At 39.7% G+C, this 16,610-nt stretch overlaps 1 protein-coding gene across 2 annotated transcripts in view; it reads left to right on the top strand.

Annotated features, from left to right (window-relative positions):
• Positions 1 to 16,610, top strand: part of MPPED1 (metallophosphoesterase domain containing 1) — a 63,851-nt gene that overhangs the window by 45,078 nt on the left and 2,163 nt on the right. For both annotated transcript variants that reach the window (XM_055712707.1, XM_055712706.1), the window contains exons 5-6: positions 9,300 to 9,415; positions 14,112 to 14,225. In XM_055712707.1, the coding sequence (XP_055568682.1) occupies positions 9,300 to 9,415; positions 14,112 to 14,225 (230 nt within the window). The remainder of the gene's footprint in view (positions 1 to 9,299; positions 9,416 to 14,111; positions 14,226 to 16,610) is intronic.

Raw genomic sequence — 16,610 nt, 5'->3', positions numbered from 1 at the left:
GTGAGCTGAATTAGTTACTGAAGCCAAAGATGGTTTGTGGGCACTTGCAGTTGTGTTCCTCCACTGTGTTTGTACAAGTGTGCAGGACGTTACAATGCCTGTGTATGTATGCATGTATGCTGAACATAGGCCAGAAGTTACGTTGATTTCACGCAATGTTTTTGGGCAAGTCCATCTGAACACATTGTGCAGCCTTATATTTCTGTATGTGAGTGGGGATTTGCATTTACTTGTTTTGCTGCAATGTTTCTAGCCTTAGTTAAATCTGGAAGCAGTCAAAAAATATATTGCTTTGGTTTAATTAGTTTGATAGAAAAACATCCTTTCTTGGGCAGTAATTATTAGTTGTGTATTATTAAAAGGAAGTAATTCACATTCAGTTACTTAGCAGAAATAATTGAATCTTCTGATCCAGTAAACTAGCTCACTTTGGATTCAGCTGGTTTTTAATTTAAGACCTATAGAAGAGGAGACCTGTAATCTCACTACAGGGAATTGGCTTCACTTTCCTGCAGTTCATAAACCACAAGAGTGAAATTGCAATCCCCCACAGCAGTTTTCTCTTTATTTTTCACATTTGCTTGAAAGTTTAATTTTATGAGACAGAGCTGATTTTAAAGTTTAGAGGGTTGTTTGGTTTTTTTTTTGATGTTTTGGTGCGCTTTTTTTTTTGCATTTTTTTCTGGAACAAAAGGACTACCAGCTCTATCTGTAGTCTGGGCTGTAGTCTCAGACAGCAGCAATTTGAGAATGTTTCAAAGATGTAAACACAGTTGGGTACTGTGATGAGCCCTTTGGCTATGTTCCAAGAGAAACACAAATAGCTAACTAGTTTGGACCAGATCTACATGGAGCTGATTCTCAGCTGGAGTAAATTGGCAGAGCTCCACCAGCTTTTGAGCCATTTACACCTGGTGAAGAATTAGCCTCCCTACTTCATGGTAGCTTGTATGTATGCATTTTCCATAGGTTTTTACAGAGTTGATGTGTTACTACATCAAGAAGTACATGGTGACTTTGTGTTGTGCTTTACATGAAGAGCTGTAAATAGAGCCACCATCACAGGGGCTAATTGTTACACAGTTACTCGAGTTGTTTTTCTTTTCCCTGACCAGCTTTTATGGGGAAAAGTAATTTACCACTTGTTGTGAAGTTGTTTAACATCAGAATACTTCCTTTGGATTTTTTGTTCATATATTAGTTTTATTTAATAAATTAGCATCATTTAATAAGAATTAATATGAAGATTTTCTTCCATAGTCAGAAAGCAGAGTAAATTGGAACCAATATTACAATGCAGGGCTGCACCTGTGTGTCACATATTTATAAATATGTAATTTACATAAGTATATGATATTTTTTTTTAAAGGTTATCTCAGAATTCCTAGTTAGCTGAGTGATCATCCAGGTACTAAAGCTGTACCTTTTTGTTATAGACAGTTATGTTGCAGCAGTTGGTTTCTACTACTATACTGTGGGGTAAATTTAGGACTGCAGGAAAATATGACTTCGGAATTTGGGATTGCTTGGATGTTTTTCACTTCGGGTAGAAACATAGCATATGAAGTATCAGTATGTGCTTTTTTAAACAAGAAGTTCATCTGTTGCTAAATTGAAAACATTAAAAATAATACAGTTTGTGCATATATGCACACGTGCTGTATTAATTTATTAGTTTTGGAAGCATTTTCGTGCTTGTTTAACTCAAAATGGCTTTGAATTTTCTAAGGAAGAGAAGGTAAAAAACCAAAAAGGAAGGAAAAACAGAAGAGAACTGGCAAACAGTTAGTCCATATGGCCTAATTACTCCTGGTATTTTGAGAAGAGAATGTAAACCTGTTGAGTTACTAAACTGAGAAGTGGCTACTGTGAGGGCCTTTTCTATCAATTCTCAGTGCACCTACTATATATTCTATGTATTTTAGTCACGTTTCATCTAGGAGAGTCCCTCCAGGAGCTGCACTGTAAAAAACCCCACAAGTGTAGCATCTCCATTTGAAGGGATAGTCCATCTTCTCAGTTAGCAAACTTCTGCAAAGTCTTAGAGGACTACGGTAAACTCTACCTGGATATGTGAAATAACGTTCTTTATCTGTCTGGTCATTTGGTAGTGAAAAACTGTAAAGATGCCATGCATAAATGTGCCTCAAATTATTTTTCCTTATGGATTGGCCTATTCGTGTCAAGTTTTCCATTTGAAATGAAATGGTGACTGTGCTGTGGACAGAGGGGCTGTTAATTCCTTAGCTCTCTTAACCCTTCTTCTTTCTATGGCTATCAGCAATCAGTATCTGAAGTACAGTCTGGATAACCTGGCTGTACCTATATTTTTACATACTGAGAATCAGAGAGACTGAGGGAGCAGACTGAGACATCAGGAACTCAAGACCTTAGCATTAAATCCTAAGACCGTACTGGAAGTCTGCACAGTTCTACATCTGTACCCTCAGCATCAAATCTCTTGGCTAACTATTCCAAATTAGCTTTTACATTTGTTTGTTGGATGTATTTTATTATATTTTTAAAATACCACATGGTGTATTATAATTTGCCTCCCAGCAGAATTAAATAAACTATTTGCGTTTGGTGTTGGCATGTTTTAAATTCAGTCTTTCATTAATTTTTCTTCTTACCTGTTACCTTCTGTTTTCTTGTTATGAAGATAAAGTAGATTTCATTTTATTTTTCATTGTTTTGTAACAGATTAATGTTTAGAAATGATCAGTTCCTATTAGTCACAGCTCATTCTTTCTTCTTTTCAGTCAGAGATGTATGAAATCCTTTACTAAACAAAAGATGAATGATTTAGTGTGTAACTCAAATTGCAAAAGAAATAATTACTGACAAAGGGCCATATTCTGATTTTTATCCTCCTTTCCTTTTGTGAAAACAATCATTTAATTTGATTCGGAGCTTTAAGAATGACAACCTCGGATGCAAAAGCAAGTGTGGCAAAAAAACCAAGAACATAGCAGACTTCCCCATGGAAGAAACGTTGTTGGCTATGGCCAGCGGACTGACAGAGGATCTGAGCTCAATTTGCTGCTCACTGCAGCCTCCCAAACTAACCCTGTGGAAGCCATCTTGTGCCTTAGCACCTACATTCCCCTCCCTCCTGCTTTCTCCTTTCTACCTACTGAGCTGTACTTTGTGGCCATGTGTTCCAGGGGATAATTTTACATGAGAGTAACTACCGTTTAACATTTATTAGTTTTAAGTATGAGGTCTTAGCTTTCATTAAAAAATCCCTAGTTCCAATGTTATGATTGAATGAATCTAAGTTTCTTTTTTGTGTAATTTAATTCTTTTTGTACACTGCTTTTGTGCCTCTTCTCTAGAATCATACCACCCTTGCCTTGTCCTCTTACATGGAAGTTAATCATAATATAAGTCTCCTCATACTCAAAACTTAGGAAACCTGGTTTTCTTTAAATCTCAGTTACGCTGTTAAAATGCTCATATGCCAAGATGTTGAATGGTGTTACAAGGCCTGCAAACAAAGAGTGCCCTGCCAGTCCGTCTTAGCACTAATGGCCTAATAGCTAATTTCATCTCTTGCCTGCTTTTTACAGTCCTCTTGAATGCGAGGAATAAAAAACAGAAATATGTGTGCTATTTCACAACTACTATAGATGTTGAAACAGCCAATACCCCACAAAAAAAAAAAAAAAAGGGAACTTTCATGAATCGGTATTTGAGTAAAAAGTAGTAAAATACACAGTAAACTGGTTAGTTACTTATTGAGGAAAGGCTAAAAAGGCAATTAAAGAGATTGGGTAAATTCAGCTAACACAGTGATGGGCAACATAAAAATATGAACACCTGAAGGATGTGAACACCAGGCAGACAAGGAAGGTACACAGTGTATATAGTACTGTATACCGGTGTTCACAGCACTGTAACTAGTTATAATGGTAAGATTAAATCAAGACCAGGAGAACTTAGACATAAATATCCAACAGTGAGATTTCTTGGGCCTGGAAATCAGGTGTGTTGGAGTTTTGCCTGTGATTGCCACTGCCTCATCTGACTGCTTTTTGGTGCTCCATGGCCCTTGAGCAGTCATTTTTACCAGTGTGACTTTTCAGCATTCGTAGTCTGGTTTTCTAAATACTGAATATGGGCAGCTCTGCAATTGTCAGGAGGGGGAGCAGGAATGAGAAGACTGATTTGGTCCATTTTCCCACTGAGCTTCTTTACAGTCACCAGCCAATTACCTGTTTATTTCTCGGTAGGAGACAAATGACAACTGTTGTGGAGGAAAGACTGGAGCAACTTACATGTGTTTGTGAACCTTTGAAATTTTTGTAAGCTAAGGAATTCTAGTGAGAGAACTTGCCTTTCAGCTGCAAAAAAGATTTCTGTAGGAAACTTTACAGAAATGAGGAGGTACAATGATCTGTGCATTGTGGTTTAGTTGTGTATTTTTTGCTACTAAGGTGTTTGCAAGATGCTGCCCACCAATCCCTTTGATACACCAATAGCTATTCAGTTGGCTGCCAACCATAGCACTTTGGAGGTATTGGACTATGAAAGGGAGTTTTCCCGTGAAGTCAAAGAGAGCAATTGCATGCCTGCTGGTGGCAAGATTTGTCTTATTCAGCTGGACAACTTAGACGCAGCTGTTGCAGTAGATCTTGCAGTCCTGAATTTTTTGCGGTAGCTGACACCCCACAAGCACTACAGGCAGTACCATGGTGTAACACTACGGGCAGTACCATGGTGTAATATCTCTTTGGCTGCCTTGCTGTGTTCATTTGTAACTGATGACCAAGTACTGTGGAGGGTGCCCTTGAGCCGGTAAGTGTACAGAGAGGAAGGAATCCATTCTTTAAGTTAAAACGTTCAAATTGAATCCAAGTAATGGAGAATTGGATTTCACTCTCTTCATTGCTTGTAGTAGAAAAATCCATGCCCATTGATAATTTTCCCCAGTCAAGTATCCTTTTTTGTGTCCCCTTTTTGTTCGTCTGCTGAGCAGATTGAGGTGGGTACCAGTGGTCTGAAAATTGAAAACCTTCAATTTCCACGTAAATTACTGGTCAAATCTGTGTAGTGCGTCACCGCCCTTTACAGTAAATCACATGTAAAACGAAGTTACGGCCCATTTAAATGACAAAAGAATTCTTGGACTACATGGTAGCTCTTTCCAGTAGTAGCTGAATAAAAGAAGAAAAACTAATAAATAATTAAGGTGGTAATACGTTTGACCACTGCTTCTTTAGTGTGACTCTTTCCTGTGATTATTGTAACAGAAATGCGCCTTTTAAAGACAGCTAAAGCGCTAATGATAGCTAAGAAGGTCATTCCTGGGAGGTTAAACTGGTTTAATTAGAATTTATGAGAAGGTTACTGTAAAAGTGCAGAAAGATGTTAAGGGGTTAACCTATAAGAGATTACATTGTAGTCAGTGTTCTGTTAAAGTTTGAATTAATTTTTCCCATGGGTTTTTCACATTCTAATTTTCAACTAAATGAGACATCTGTTTCAGAAAAGGAAAATTTGCTATGGTTGTCATAGCAACTATCATTCTGTAAGAAAATTATTCCAATGGTTACTTTAGAACAGAAAGATAGAAATTCAGTACATAAAGCAACATCCGATTGCTAGCCCAAATTCTGATAATTCAGCCCTTTTTGTATGGTAGATTATTTGACCTGCAAAACTTGTTCATATGTTTTTAACATAAGGTTAATTGTGGTGTAAACAAATTCACTTCCAATATATTCCCCCTAGAGTCTTATATGTAGACAATCATTATTCTTATCGTAATAATAATACCGTTGAATTTCAGTAGCATGTGGAGAGACTCAAAACTGTTTGCTTTAAGAAGATAGGACCTAAATCAAAGTACATTTCTACACATGAGCGCATCACTTCAGAGGTGAAATACATTCATGATGTATGTCTTTAATTGCCTAATACATTTTTCTTGGGTGTTTTTTGAGAACAGCGGATTTTTCTCTTACAGAACATGCATGACAGTATTTTCTGTATAAAATGTAAAATATTATTGAAAAACAATTATTAAAAAATTACAGTTTTCCTGAGCAAGCAGTAAGTGGGGATCCAGAAATTCGGTGCTTGATAGGAAGACTTTAACTTTGCTTTCAGGTTCCCTAATAAATGAAAATTTTAGACAAAGTTGTCTTTGCACAATATCCAGGTCACAGACTCGTTGGTGGGTATTAGAGAAGATTTTTTTCCCTACTCAGAAACTTTGATGGCTGTTTTGCAATAAATTTTCAGAAGAAGGGACTTGGGGATTTATAAAATCCCTGTGTGCATATAAAGATGGTTTTGCTTTGGGGGTGGGGGCACTGAAGTGTATGATTTGCCTTTCTTCTCTCAGATGGATAGCACACCAACATCCTCTGCTGAGTCCTTTCTTGGACTTCAGATTTTTAGTATTTTTTTTTTTGCCAGAAATATTCCAGACATTTCTTTCGATCTCGGGATTGTCACAAAAGACAGCATAATGGCAAATCACACAAGTTGTAACATCTCCCCTTCACAAAAGAACAGCTCCAGCATGCATAACTTACCAGCCCTGTGCTCAGGCGGCTGTGCGCTGCAGTCACCACAAAGGGAGGGAGGGAGGGAGCGAGGGAGGGAGGGAGGGACGGGGGAAAGTGCTTCTTGTCTTAATAAGCAGATCATGCCTATTCATAAGGGGAAACGGGCTTTTTAAAAAGTGACCGTGTACGGGCTAGCCCTAGTAGGGGCAGGCAGAGACTCTCACAGCTGCATATGCCATTTGTGGTCACTGGGATTTCAGCAGGATTAAGCTGACTTCTGGCAAGACCTGTGACAGTCATGATTCTTTCTCTTCCTAAATGCTTCATTGTATCCTTAAAGTAATGGGTCCCTAGGTTTTTGACATTTTCTTCTTGGGCAAATATTGATCTTTCCCCTCTGTGTCTTCCTGGGGGCAGGGGGTGGCCAGGGCCCTTTGGGCTGTGCCAGGCACAGCGGTGGGCGCAGGGCGGCACCTCGGCCCTCGCCCCCTTCCCACCCGCCCGTGCCCAGCGGCGCTGGGGGGAGCGGCGGGGGGAGCAGGGGCCCGTGTTCTCTGAAATCTGTCAGTGGCTTTAACAGCATGGTTTACTATGCTCACAGCTCGTTGGCATCCTGTTTGCCCTTGCTGTTTCTGTCAGTGGAATCTTGCTCTTGGAAAACTTGCTCTGGGCCTAAAGACAGTTTGTCAAACAGTTAAATATTTTCATCTTAGTGAAAAAGGATATTTTCATGTAAGACGTGGCACACAATCCCGGGGCAGGAATGGGTGGACAGTTTAGAAGAAGCCTAATCTCTGTATATTTTTACAAAGCCTCCCACTTCTATAATATCCAAGCACCTCACAGACTTCAGTTTGTTTATTTTCAGGGCACTCCTGTGAGATAAAAATACTTCCATTATGTCAGTGGTGAGCTGAACGTAAAGACAGGCTAATCAAGCTCCGCAGACTGGGGTTTGGCTTTGTGCAAGTGTTAGACAGTAACGCTGCTGGTACCTTACTGCAGAGTAAGCCAGTAACTAGAATCATGGAACCATAGAACCGTTTGGGTTGGAAAAGACCTTTAACATCATCCAGTCCATTAACCCAGCACTGCCAAGTCCACCACTAAACCATGTCCCTAAGCACCACATCTACAGGCTTCCTAAATACCTCCAGGGATGGTGACTCAACCACCTCCCTGGGCAGCCTGTTCCAATGCCTGACAACCCTTTCGGTGAAGAAATTTTTCCTAATGTCCAATCTAAACCTGCCCCGGTGCAACTTGGGGCCGTTTCCTCTTGTCCTGTCACTTGTTATCTGGGAGAAGAGACTGACACCCACCTTGCTACAACCTCCTTTCAGGTAGTTGTAGGGAGCAATAAGGTCTCCCCTCAGCCTCCTAACTAGACCATGAGTTACCACCCCAGCAGGTGGTAGGAAGGTGAGTGGTAGGAGGGTGAGGAGTCATGTACCTGTGAGCCAGGTGCTGTGCTTCCTGTGAGAAAAGGCTGCTAGGAATTCAACAGGTAACCAGAAAAGTGTGGTTTCAGAGTCCTGATATAGGAATACGTCTTTTTCTTAGCCAGCCGCCTTGGTCTGAGCAACCTGACTCAGGCCAAGGCTTCTGCTTCATCGCTACTGCTATTAGCATCTCTTCTTCAAACACCTTCACCTCCCTCATCACAGCTTCTGGAGGCTGGGATGTATTTCTGGTCTCAATAGCAGATACACAAAGTTTCACTTTTTTTTTTTTTTTCTCTTGGGACACCTGTGTACCCAGATCCTGGTTATCCAGGGTGTGTGATGAAGAGCTAGGAGATGAGCTCTTTGCTGTGGACATAGAAAGCCTTTCAGTGATCTGTCTGGAATAGTTGAGCCTTGTTTTGTCTGGGGAAGAAGGGCAGCCTATTTGTTATTCCCCAAATACAGATATGGCCAGAAGACATCAGTTAAAAAATTTTAAAAAAATTCCAGCCTAAACCTGACCCCTCAATTTTATGACATAGAATTAGAGCATAGTCAGCAAGACAGTTTACCACTGTGATATAATAGTTGTGAAATGCAGATTTTTAATCAATGGGATAGCGAGATACAGATAAATTGTGTTCTGACTGGCAGTGTTACAGTTCCACTGCTCCATGATGAGCTGCTCCATAAATATTTTTTAAAAAATGTAAATGCTTGTCTGATAAGAAATCCTGAATATGGAAAGTCTTACTTAAAAGCAGGTCAGCACACCAGAGGACAGAAGAAAATTATGTGTAAGAAAAGAAGCAGTATTCTTGTTCTGATGGGTTGCTTCCAATTAGGGAAACAAAGCAGCTTAGGTGATGTCTCTGACTTTGGAACTGGATCTGCTGTTGTGCCAGGGTCAGTCCTTGCCCAGCTGGTCATAGGCTAAGGGCTCAGCATGACAGGAGCCAACGTGAAATGTGTATCCACACCTAGGTAGCTGAGACAGGTGTTATTCTAGGTATTGTGGGAATCCAGCATGCTAATCCACACATGGAGATCTTGGTATCCAAGTCTTTTAAGAGTTACTTTTCACCTAGGTAGGGGAATGCTGTGAATATTTTACTGTGAATATTCTACTGAAAGTGGTAAGGACTGCACTGTTTTGTCACACAAGTTAAATAACACTGGTTATATGGAAAGAGGGTTTTACTGTGCACACGAAGAAGAAAATGAATGCTTTTTATGTCTCCAAATTCCATGCTAGTAGAGAGTCAATCTCCGTATTTTAATTAGATGACCAGTACATGGAAGTAGCACTGAAGACATTCTCCTCCTCTCTTGGCAGGCAACCTTGGTTTTATGGCTGGGGCTTTAATCTTCCACGAGGCCAAGCACTATTAGAGAAATGGAACCTTATTCCAGATGGAATAGATATTCTTATAACACATGGACCACCTCTCGGTAAGAAAATACTAGTGCTCTTAGCTGTGTATTTTCAGATGATTATACAGTAACTGATGGCTCCTCTTAGACAGAGTGCAACCCTGAAAAGTCCTAATTAACGTCCATACCGATTTCAGCAACACCAGAACTTCAGTTCAGGTTCATGTTTGATGATTACCTATGCTCAGTGGTAGGAAGTTAAATAATGGGTTAAAAAATAAAGCCTTAACACATAAAGCCTTAAGGAGCTTTATAAATCAGCAAGGTCTAGTTTTCCTGTGCATCTGTCCACTCTGCCACTGGTGAAATGAGTAGATTTAAAGCATGGAGCCTGCTTGAAGAGAAGTGCAGGACTGGGGTCGTACTTTTTTAGTGTTGTCATTTGCCCTCACTTGCAGTAGCGTTTGCCCACCCACAAGTACCCAAAGTCTGTATTTTTCCTCATCATGCTGACTTGGTGCATCTTCTGCCTCAGAAACCCACATGCTGACATTGTTTGCCTGTTCTTTGGACAGCGTGGGTGAAGTGCCTATCTGTAATGCAGTCTGGCAACACTAACAGACCAACAAGAAGTAGTTTTGCATTTGTGTTTTACAAATATTAATATAGGTGATACAGAAGCCAGGAGAAATTTCTTGTATTCCTAAATAATATTGAAATTATCTGTTACGGAAATACAATAATCACAGAAACTTGTCCATGTTCAGGAAAGGCTTAAGGCTTTTAACATGTTTTTCGATGTATTTAACATATAGCAAGCTCAATTTAATGCAACTTACCTGTTTAACTCTTAGTAATTTAATGAATGGACACGAACATGGGGCATGTACTTAAGTGTTCTCCTGAGTCTTACTGTAGAGGAGTGCTTTGTGTGAGAAGGCGGCAGTTGGTTCCTTTAAACCTTTAGATTCCCTAGTTTCCTGAAGCTAAAACCCTCTTGTCTTCCACCCTTTCTTTTCCTTTTTCAGAGCTTGGAGGAGAAAGTATCTAAAGGGTTTGTGTTTTGTTGTTTTCTTTAGAAAGACATGTTTGCATTCCACTGCTCACTAATCCTGGGGGAAAGGGCTTCTTTGTGAGCACAGTTTCTCACAGAAGGGCGTGTGTTTTGATACTTCACCTAACTGGAGTCTCATACCATGCCACAGACTGATATTAGTATGGATCTGTATTGTGAAAGTGGATGGCACAAATTATTTGTTTAGACCTTGAGATATCAGCTCCAAACGGTCAGTACTGAGCATAATCCCTGTTAGGATGCAAGGCGTGATGCTGGGTCTTTGATATAGTTTTATTTATAAGTCATATTTAAAACTTTTTCAGAAGCTTTTTCAGCACTGTTAAAGCCATTTTTAAAAACAGCTGATCAGCTGTAAAGAAATCCAACCTTTGGCTGATTCAAAGAATATCCTTGTATCTAGCGCTTGAAATCCAGTGTTGGAAAGTGGAGAGTGGGGTTTGCACCATCCAGCTTCAGCCACCTTGCTAATTTAGCCACCAGGCCTCTCCAGGCAGCCTCTGGAATCAGCAGAGGGAGGAGAACCTCTAGAGAGCACTGCAGAGCTGGTGCTCAACAGACATACTTTAATAAGAAATCTAAGAGTAAATTTGGTAATTGGAAAGTAATTTAATAATTTTAGTAATTCTGAGGAAGAGCTGCCCATGTCCACTGACTGTAATGGAATAACGTGAATTCTCCCCATCTCCATGTGTCAGTATTTCTTTTCTTTTCTTAAGCTTCAACTGTCCTTCAAGGATTTTCTTTTTTAAAAGTTCTCAATTGTCTTTTTCTCATTGATGCATTAATAGATGGCTCAGGCACAGAACCCTCTGTCTGAGGGCATCAGCTGTTGATCTCTGTGACACCCATGGCAACAAATACATGCCATTTCAAAAGGAATTAGCACTCTGCCTAACTTACAGAACCTCCTTATTTTGTGGTTCTGTCCACAGACATTTGGGGAGACAGGATCCTCCTTGATCCTCCCAGCCAATTATTTTAACCAGAAAGCTGATTACTGTTGTTCTGATCTTGGACAGCATCACTAGAGCTGTTCCTAATGATCATAAATAGTAATCAGCGCTCTTGCAAATTCCTCTTTTTTTTTTCTCCAGCATGGCTGCCTAAATTCTGTCCATCATCCATTTTCTTTGCTGCTTTCTCATTCCCTCACTTCAAAAGAGTGTGCATCCCTCTAAACTAATTAATACTACATTATTAGATAGATTTAAAATTGCCTGCATGATTCAGATGCAGAAGCACCACTAAGAGTTAATGGACTTTGTGTTTCTGTGTCAGTTAGGCACGTAACAAAACTCTGAGTAATTTGTCTTTCCTGTTTTATAGTAGTGCTTTTGGATGAAACCAGGGCAGGGATACACAGGAGGTTCACACAGGATGAGAAAACAAAGGTTAAAACAGCTATTATTGACCATTTTATGAGTAACCTGTTTATTGTAAAAAAAGATATGCCGTATATGACATAGCTTATGAAATACCGTATTCATGAGTACGGAATCAGTGCTAATGCTCACTTCTGTATCAGCATATTTGTATTACTTTTATGTATAGTATAACTTTTTAAGTCTTCCCCCTGATTCCTAAAGATCTGCATCTATGATTCTTTTATTTCTTTTCAAAAAGTTCACTTTTCTTTTCTTTGTTTGTTTTTAATTTAATTTCACCTTTAAGTCTTCATTTGTAGCTGTCTGCTTGATTGTCTATGACAAAGATTTATACTTTCCTGACAGCTGCAGAAACCTGTTTCAAGTAACCAAACATTAAAAAAACCCTAAGATGAACTCTAATTGGTAGCTAGGTGTAATCAATTATTCTTAGTTTGTGTAGTCAGGTGTACATAATAAGCTGCAAACATATGGGAAAGCTTCAGAAGGGCGATAATGCATGTAAACAAAAACATGTTCAACATAAATAATGCTTAATTTAATGGAGAAGTTAATTTTATGGATTTTTGTTTGTGAAGTTTTTGAAGTGGAAATACTTTTGGCTTTATGTTCACCACAGACATTTTGACAATTAACTGTTTCAAATCATTGAAGTAACAAAACCTATCGTTACAACACATTTGCTCTGAAAAAAAGCATGACTGGATTCCAGAGGAGTTGCTGGCCTCACTTTGACTTCTTCAATGCTTATTATTTCCTACAGTGAATTTTGACCTGCGTTGGATACCGAGAGTGACTGGTAACATCAGTTACCAGAACTGAGCATTGCTCTACTCTGTCTGTAATTGAGTGGGGCTTTCTCTTTGCACATCATCCCAACAGGAGCCAAGCAGCATCTTCAGAGGCATCTGAATGAATTAGGAGACTATGGCCATTAACAGAACTTGCTCTTTTTGACGCTCAGGATGCCACAGCCCCAGCTCATTTCTGGAAATTGGACTTAGCTTTCTTGAGTAACTATGATACAAGCGCAAATTTTTACCATTTTCATAAAACCCCACAGCATACTGAGCCCAGTTTTCAAACACTGGCATCTGAAGAGGTATTTCTCAATGTATGACCCTCCCCTGAAGCTCTAGCAGATTTGAGAGCTTTTCCAAGAGCTTGAATGCCACAGTTCTGGTGTTTTAAACCAGTTGGTTAGCTGCTATTTGGCCATGCTTGGGTGGACATCAAAATAAACACAGGAAAACTAGGTCCAGACTCTGTACCTCTCTGGCTGACGACTGTTTTCTTAAAGGCACAACATATTCATGCTTTTGTGGTAATTTAAGGGCTATAAAGCAATGACAGGCACCCAGGGAAAGTACCAGAACAACTAAAGAAAAAAGGAACGGTTATGTATTTTAGATTTCCAAATCTGAGCCTGATAAAAATGGGAGAACAACAGAAAGAAAACAAGATTGGTTATTGCAAACCCTCTAATACAACAACATCCTTCTTATACTACTACTTTGAATGAAACATGAGACTTCAGTTGGCAGTAAGCATCCCCCTGCAGCATGTTTTTAGACATATAAGCAAGTTGGTGTACATTTTTGTCTGTATTCATAAAAAATGCATTTTTATACAAACTTTGTGCAAGTAAATATAGTGCTGAAAAACATCTACTGCAGAAGGGCTGAGTTTCTCTTCCTGTGTGAGGTCCATAGATTTAGGCTAGTGGGGTTTGCTGTGTCATGACATGCTTAAACAAGTTTTACTTGAGGATGTTGTTTTTTGGCGTGCTGTGAGTTCTGCACCTGAGTTCTGCTACTGTAAGATTCAGTGTGGTAACAATACAGTTTTATTATTAGCAACACAGATTGCATCGCATCAGTTAAAGTGTTCAGTTTAAAAATCTAGATCCCAGGACTAGATTTAAATAGCTAGATGTTGGTTTAAATTCTTTAGAGACTCACTTTGGACATACTGCTCATTACACCTCATTTTCTTAAAGGAAGAACAGATAAAACATTGAGTTTTCCCATTAACAGCAGGACACAAATGCTTTAATTGCAGTGTTTGGGTTTTTTTTTTGAAAAACAACTGGCAAGAGTTACCATAGTCCTTTTTCTTCGATGAGCTTTTATGGTTTTCCGCAAGTATTTTTCCTTCCTTATACTTAAAAAGGCAAATGTTTTTTTCCATGTCAATTCTTCTATGGCTGCTTATGAAAAGCCATGAGACATGAAATCTCAGAAATGCTGTAGAGCAATACAGTTTTTCAGATAACCTGTCTTATTTTAAAGCTTTATTTCCTTTTCCAAAGGTTTTCTAGACTGGGTTCCTAAGAAAATGCAACGGGTAGGATGTGTTGAGCTGCTGAACACAGTCCAGAGACGAATACAGCCAAGGCTTCATGTTTTTGGACATATCCATGAAGGTCAGAACACATTTCTTTCTATATCTATTTAGAAAACAGAAACACAGAAGTTGTCTGGTTTAGCCAGTGTTTGCAAACTTGAATGTCTGAACTGAAGCACTTCTGGAATTCAGATACTTTCTGAGCTGCATATATAGAGAAGAAATTGGCAGATACCCACTTTTCAATGTTTGTACTTCAGATTCTCTTTCACATTCTACATCTATAAAAAAGGGTGGCACCTCCTTCACAGAGAGGATTACTGTGAATTTTAAAATAAGAACACAAGTCCAGTAGTTACAGAAGGTGACTAAATATTAGGATTGATGGATTGTATTTTCCTTTGCTGAGTCTCTGTGATTTAAGATAATTCATGTAAGCTCTCTGTGTCTCAGTTTCCGTGTTCGTAAAATGGGTAAGGATGTTTTGAGGGGTGCTTCTAAGGCTTAGTCTTCAATAATTTACAATAAAAGTTGTCTCTCCTCATCAATGTGTATGTGAAGTTGAAATCAAGAGCGATGTCACCACTGACTTGTGTAGAAGTTCAAGATATTTATTCATGTATTTATTTCCTTTGTCGGGAAATATTTTGTACCCAGACAAAATGAAGTGGTTCTCTTGACTATTTGATTTTTAAATGGAAAAAAATTAGTTCCCTTCAGTAAATGATAACAAGTATGCTCCACTGAAGTTCATGGCAGCAGGAGTTCATCTCCAGGCAAAGGGTAGATGCTGTCTACTATGGAGAAGCCTGTCCTGTTCACATAGCATGGCAGCAGGACTTCAAGCAGTGCCCCCACCAAAAGAAACCACTGGGCTGTGCAAAAGTGTACCCCCTGGCATGTAAGCACGCATTATCAGCTGCTTAGTCCTTGGCAGTGTTAACTTACTGGCAGGAAAAGGTGCTCCACAACTGCCAGTTTTCTGCTTCTGGGACTGCTCCAGCCTTTGATGTAGGATCTCTATGGGTCTCAACAGTGTAGAAATGAACAAATGCAAAAACTGGAGTAGCTGGCATACAGATACTTCTGGTTTTGTGAAGAACCGTTACCCTTCCCTCAAGTCCCACTCTGACTTGCTGCTGGGGGCTTTCATTATGCTAAGTTAGAAGTGACATTGCTGAGAGGTGTGGTGGTGTAAAATTGGTGGAGAAGATATTCAGATTATTATTCTACAGCTCAGGGATTAAGTCCATTCTCCTCATGTGTCTTGTCTGCAGTAAGCTATTAGTGGCTAGCTAATGTCCAAAATGCTGTTAAAGCACAGAGTAAACAAACATGGGGCAGTACTTTTTCCTAACCCTTTGCTGTTAGAGCAGTCTCTGAGAGCTGTGAATAAACTCATTGTCTTTTCAGAAATCGTAAGCCAGGTGGGTTGCAGGGGATATAAGCAAACAGTTAGCAAGCCATGAAGCTTCAGGCAGGTAAACAAAATCACATCTGCTAAGACCAAACCCAACTTTTGCTCCCGAGGGAAAAGAATGGCACCTCAACAGAATGGTAGATCTTGTGAATTAATACAGTTGGCACAGTAGGTATCGGAACACAGAAACAAGGTACTCTTCTTGTTAACTATCATAATTTAGAGAAAACAAATGGGGAACTGCATAGCCTGTTTTGCAGTGGGATGCTAAATCTCTGCAGAGGCGAATTCCCATTGCAGACAGCCTGTGCAAACGAAGCTGTTCTTTGTAGAGAGAATGCATGATTTGAACAGATGAGTTCTTCCCCTGACTGAGCATAGCTACATATGCAGCAGTTATTTACTGAACATCCAGGAGGAAGAGGTGGTTAGAAGAGATGTTTCTTCCCTGTTCCCCCTCTGCACTGCTGTCTCTGGCAAAAAATACCTCAAACACATGGGCTTGCTGCTGATCGACCCATGGAAGTGACAAGGGGCATGGCAGCAACTCCAGCGAAAATCCTGGTTTAGCCATTAAAGCTAGTTCTTGGCTGAGGTCATGGCCAAGGAAACTCTGTCAGCAGTAGGACAGGAGTAAAACTGTAGCATTAGGAATCTTCCAGCAAAAAGAACATATTAGCAAGCTGATTCTGTTCTCCCCAAACATGTAGCCGAGGAGACAGAAAGTCCCAGCAGCAATGCTGACTGTCCTCTGTGCAGTTTGTGTTTTACACAGAACAATTGTTCTGCGGCAAACAGCAAATGATTTAAAGAAATGTCTGTGACAGGAACCTGACAGAGTTTTCTTCCCTCCCTAGTCCCTAATTATAGTGTGGTTTTCCATGGGGAGTCCAGGAGGACCTGCATTATTCAGGGTATTTTAACGAACAAAAAAGAAAGGAATTCGGCTACTGTTTCTTTGTTTGTAAATTATGCAACTATCAATGCTTCTGTAAGGCAAAAAATTGCACTCAGAAAAACTGTAGGATCCTAGGTACCTAGGAT

This window comes from Falco cherrug, chromosome 5 (genome assembly GCF_023634085.1).
Source record: "Falco cherrug isolate bFalChe1 chromosome 5, bFalChe1.pri, whole genome shotgun sequence".
Classification (NCBI taxonomy): Eukaryota; Metazoa; Chordata; class Aves; order Falconiformes; family Falconidae; genus Falco; species Falco cherrug.
The sequence above is the reverse complement of the archived record's forward strand: the minus strand, read 5'-3'. Positions and strand labels throughout refer to the sequence as shown.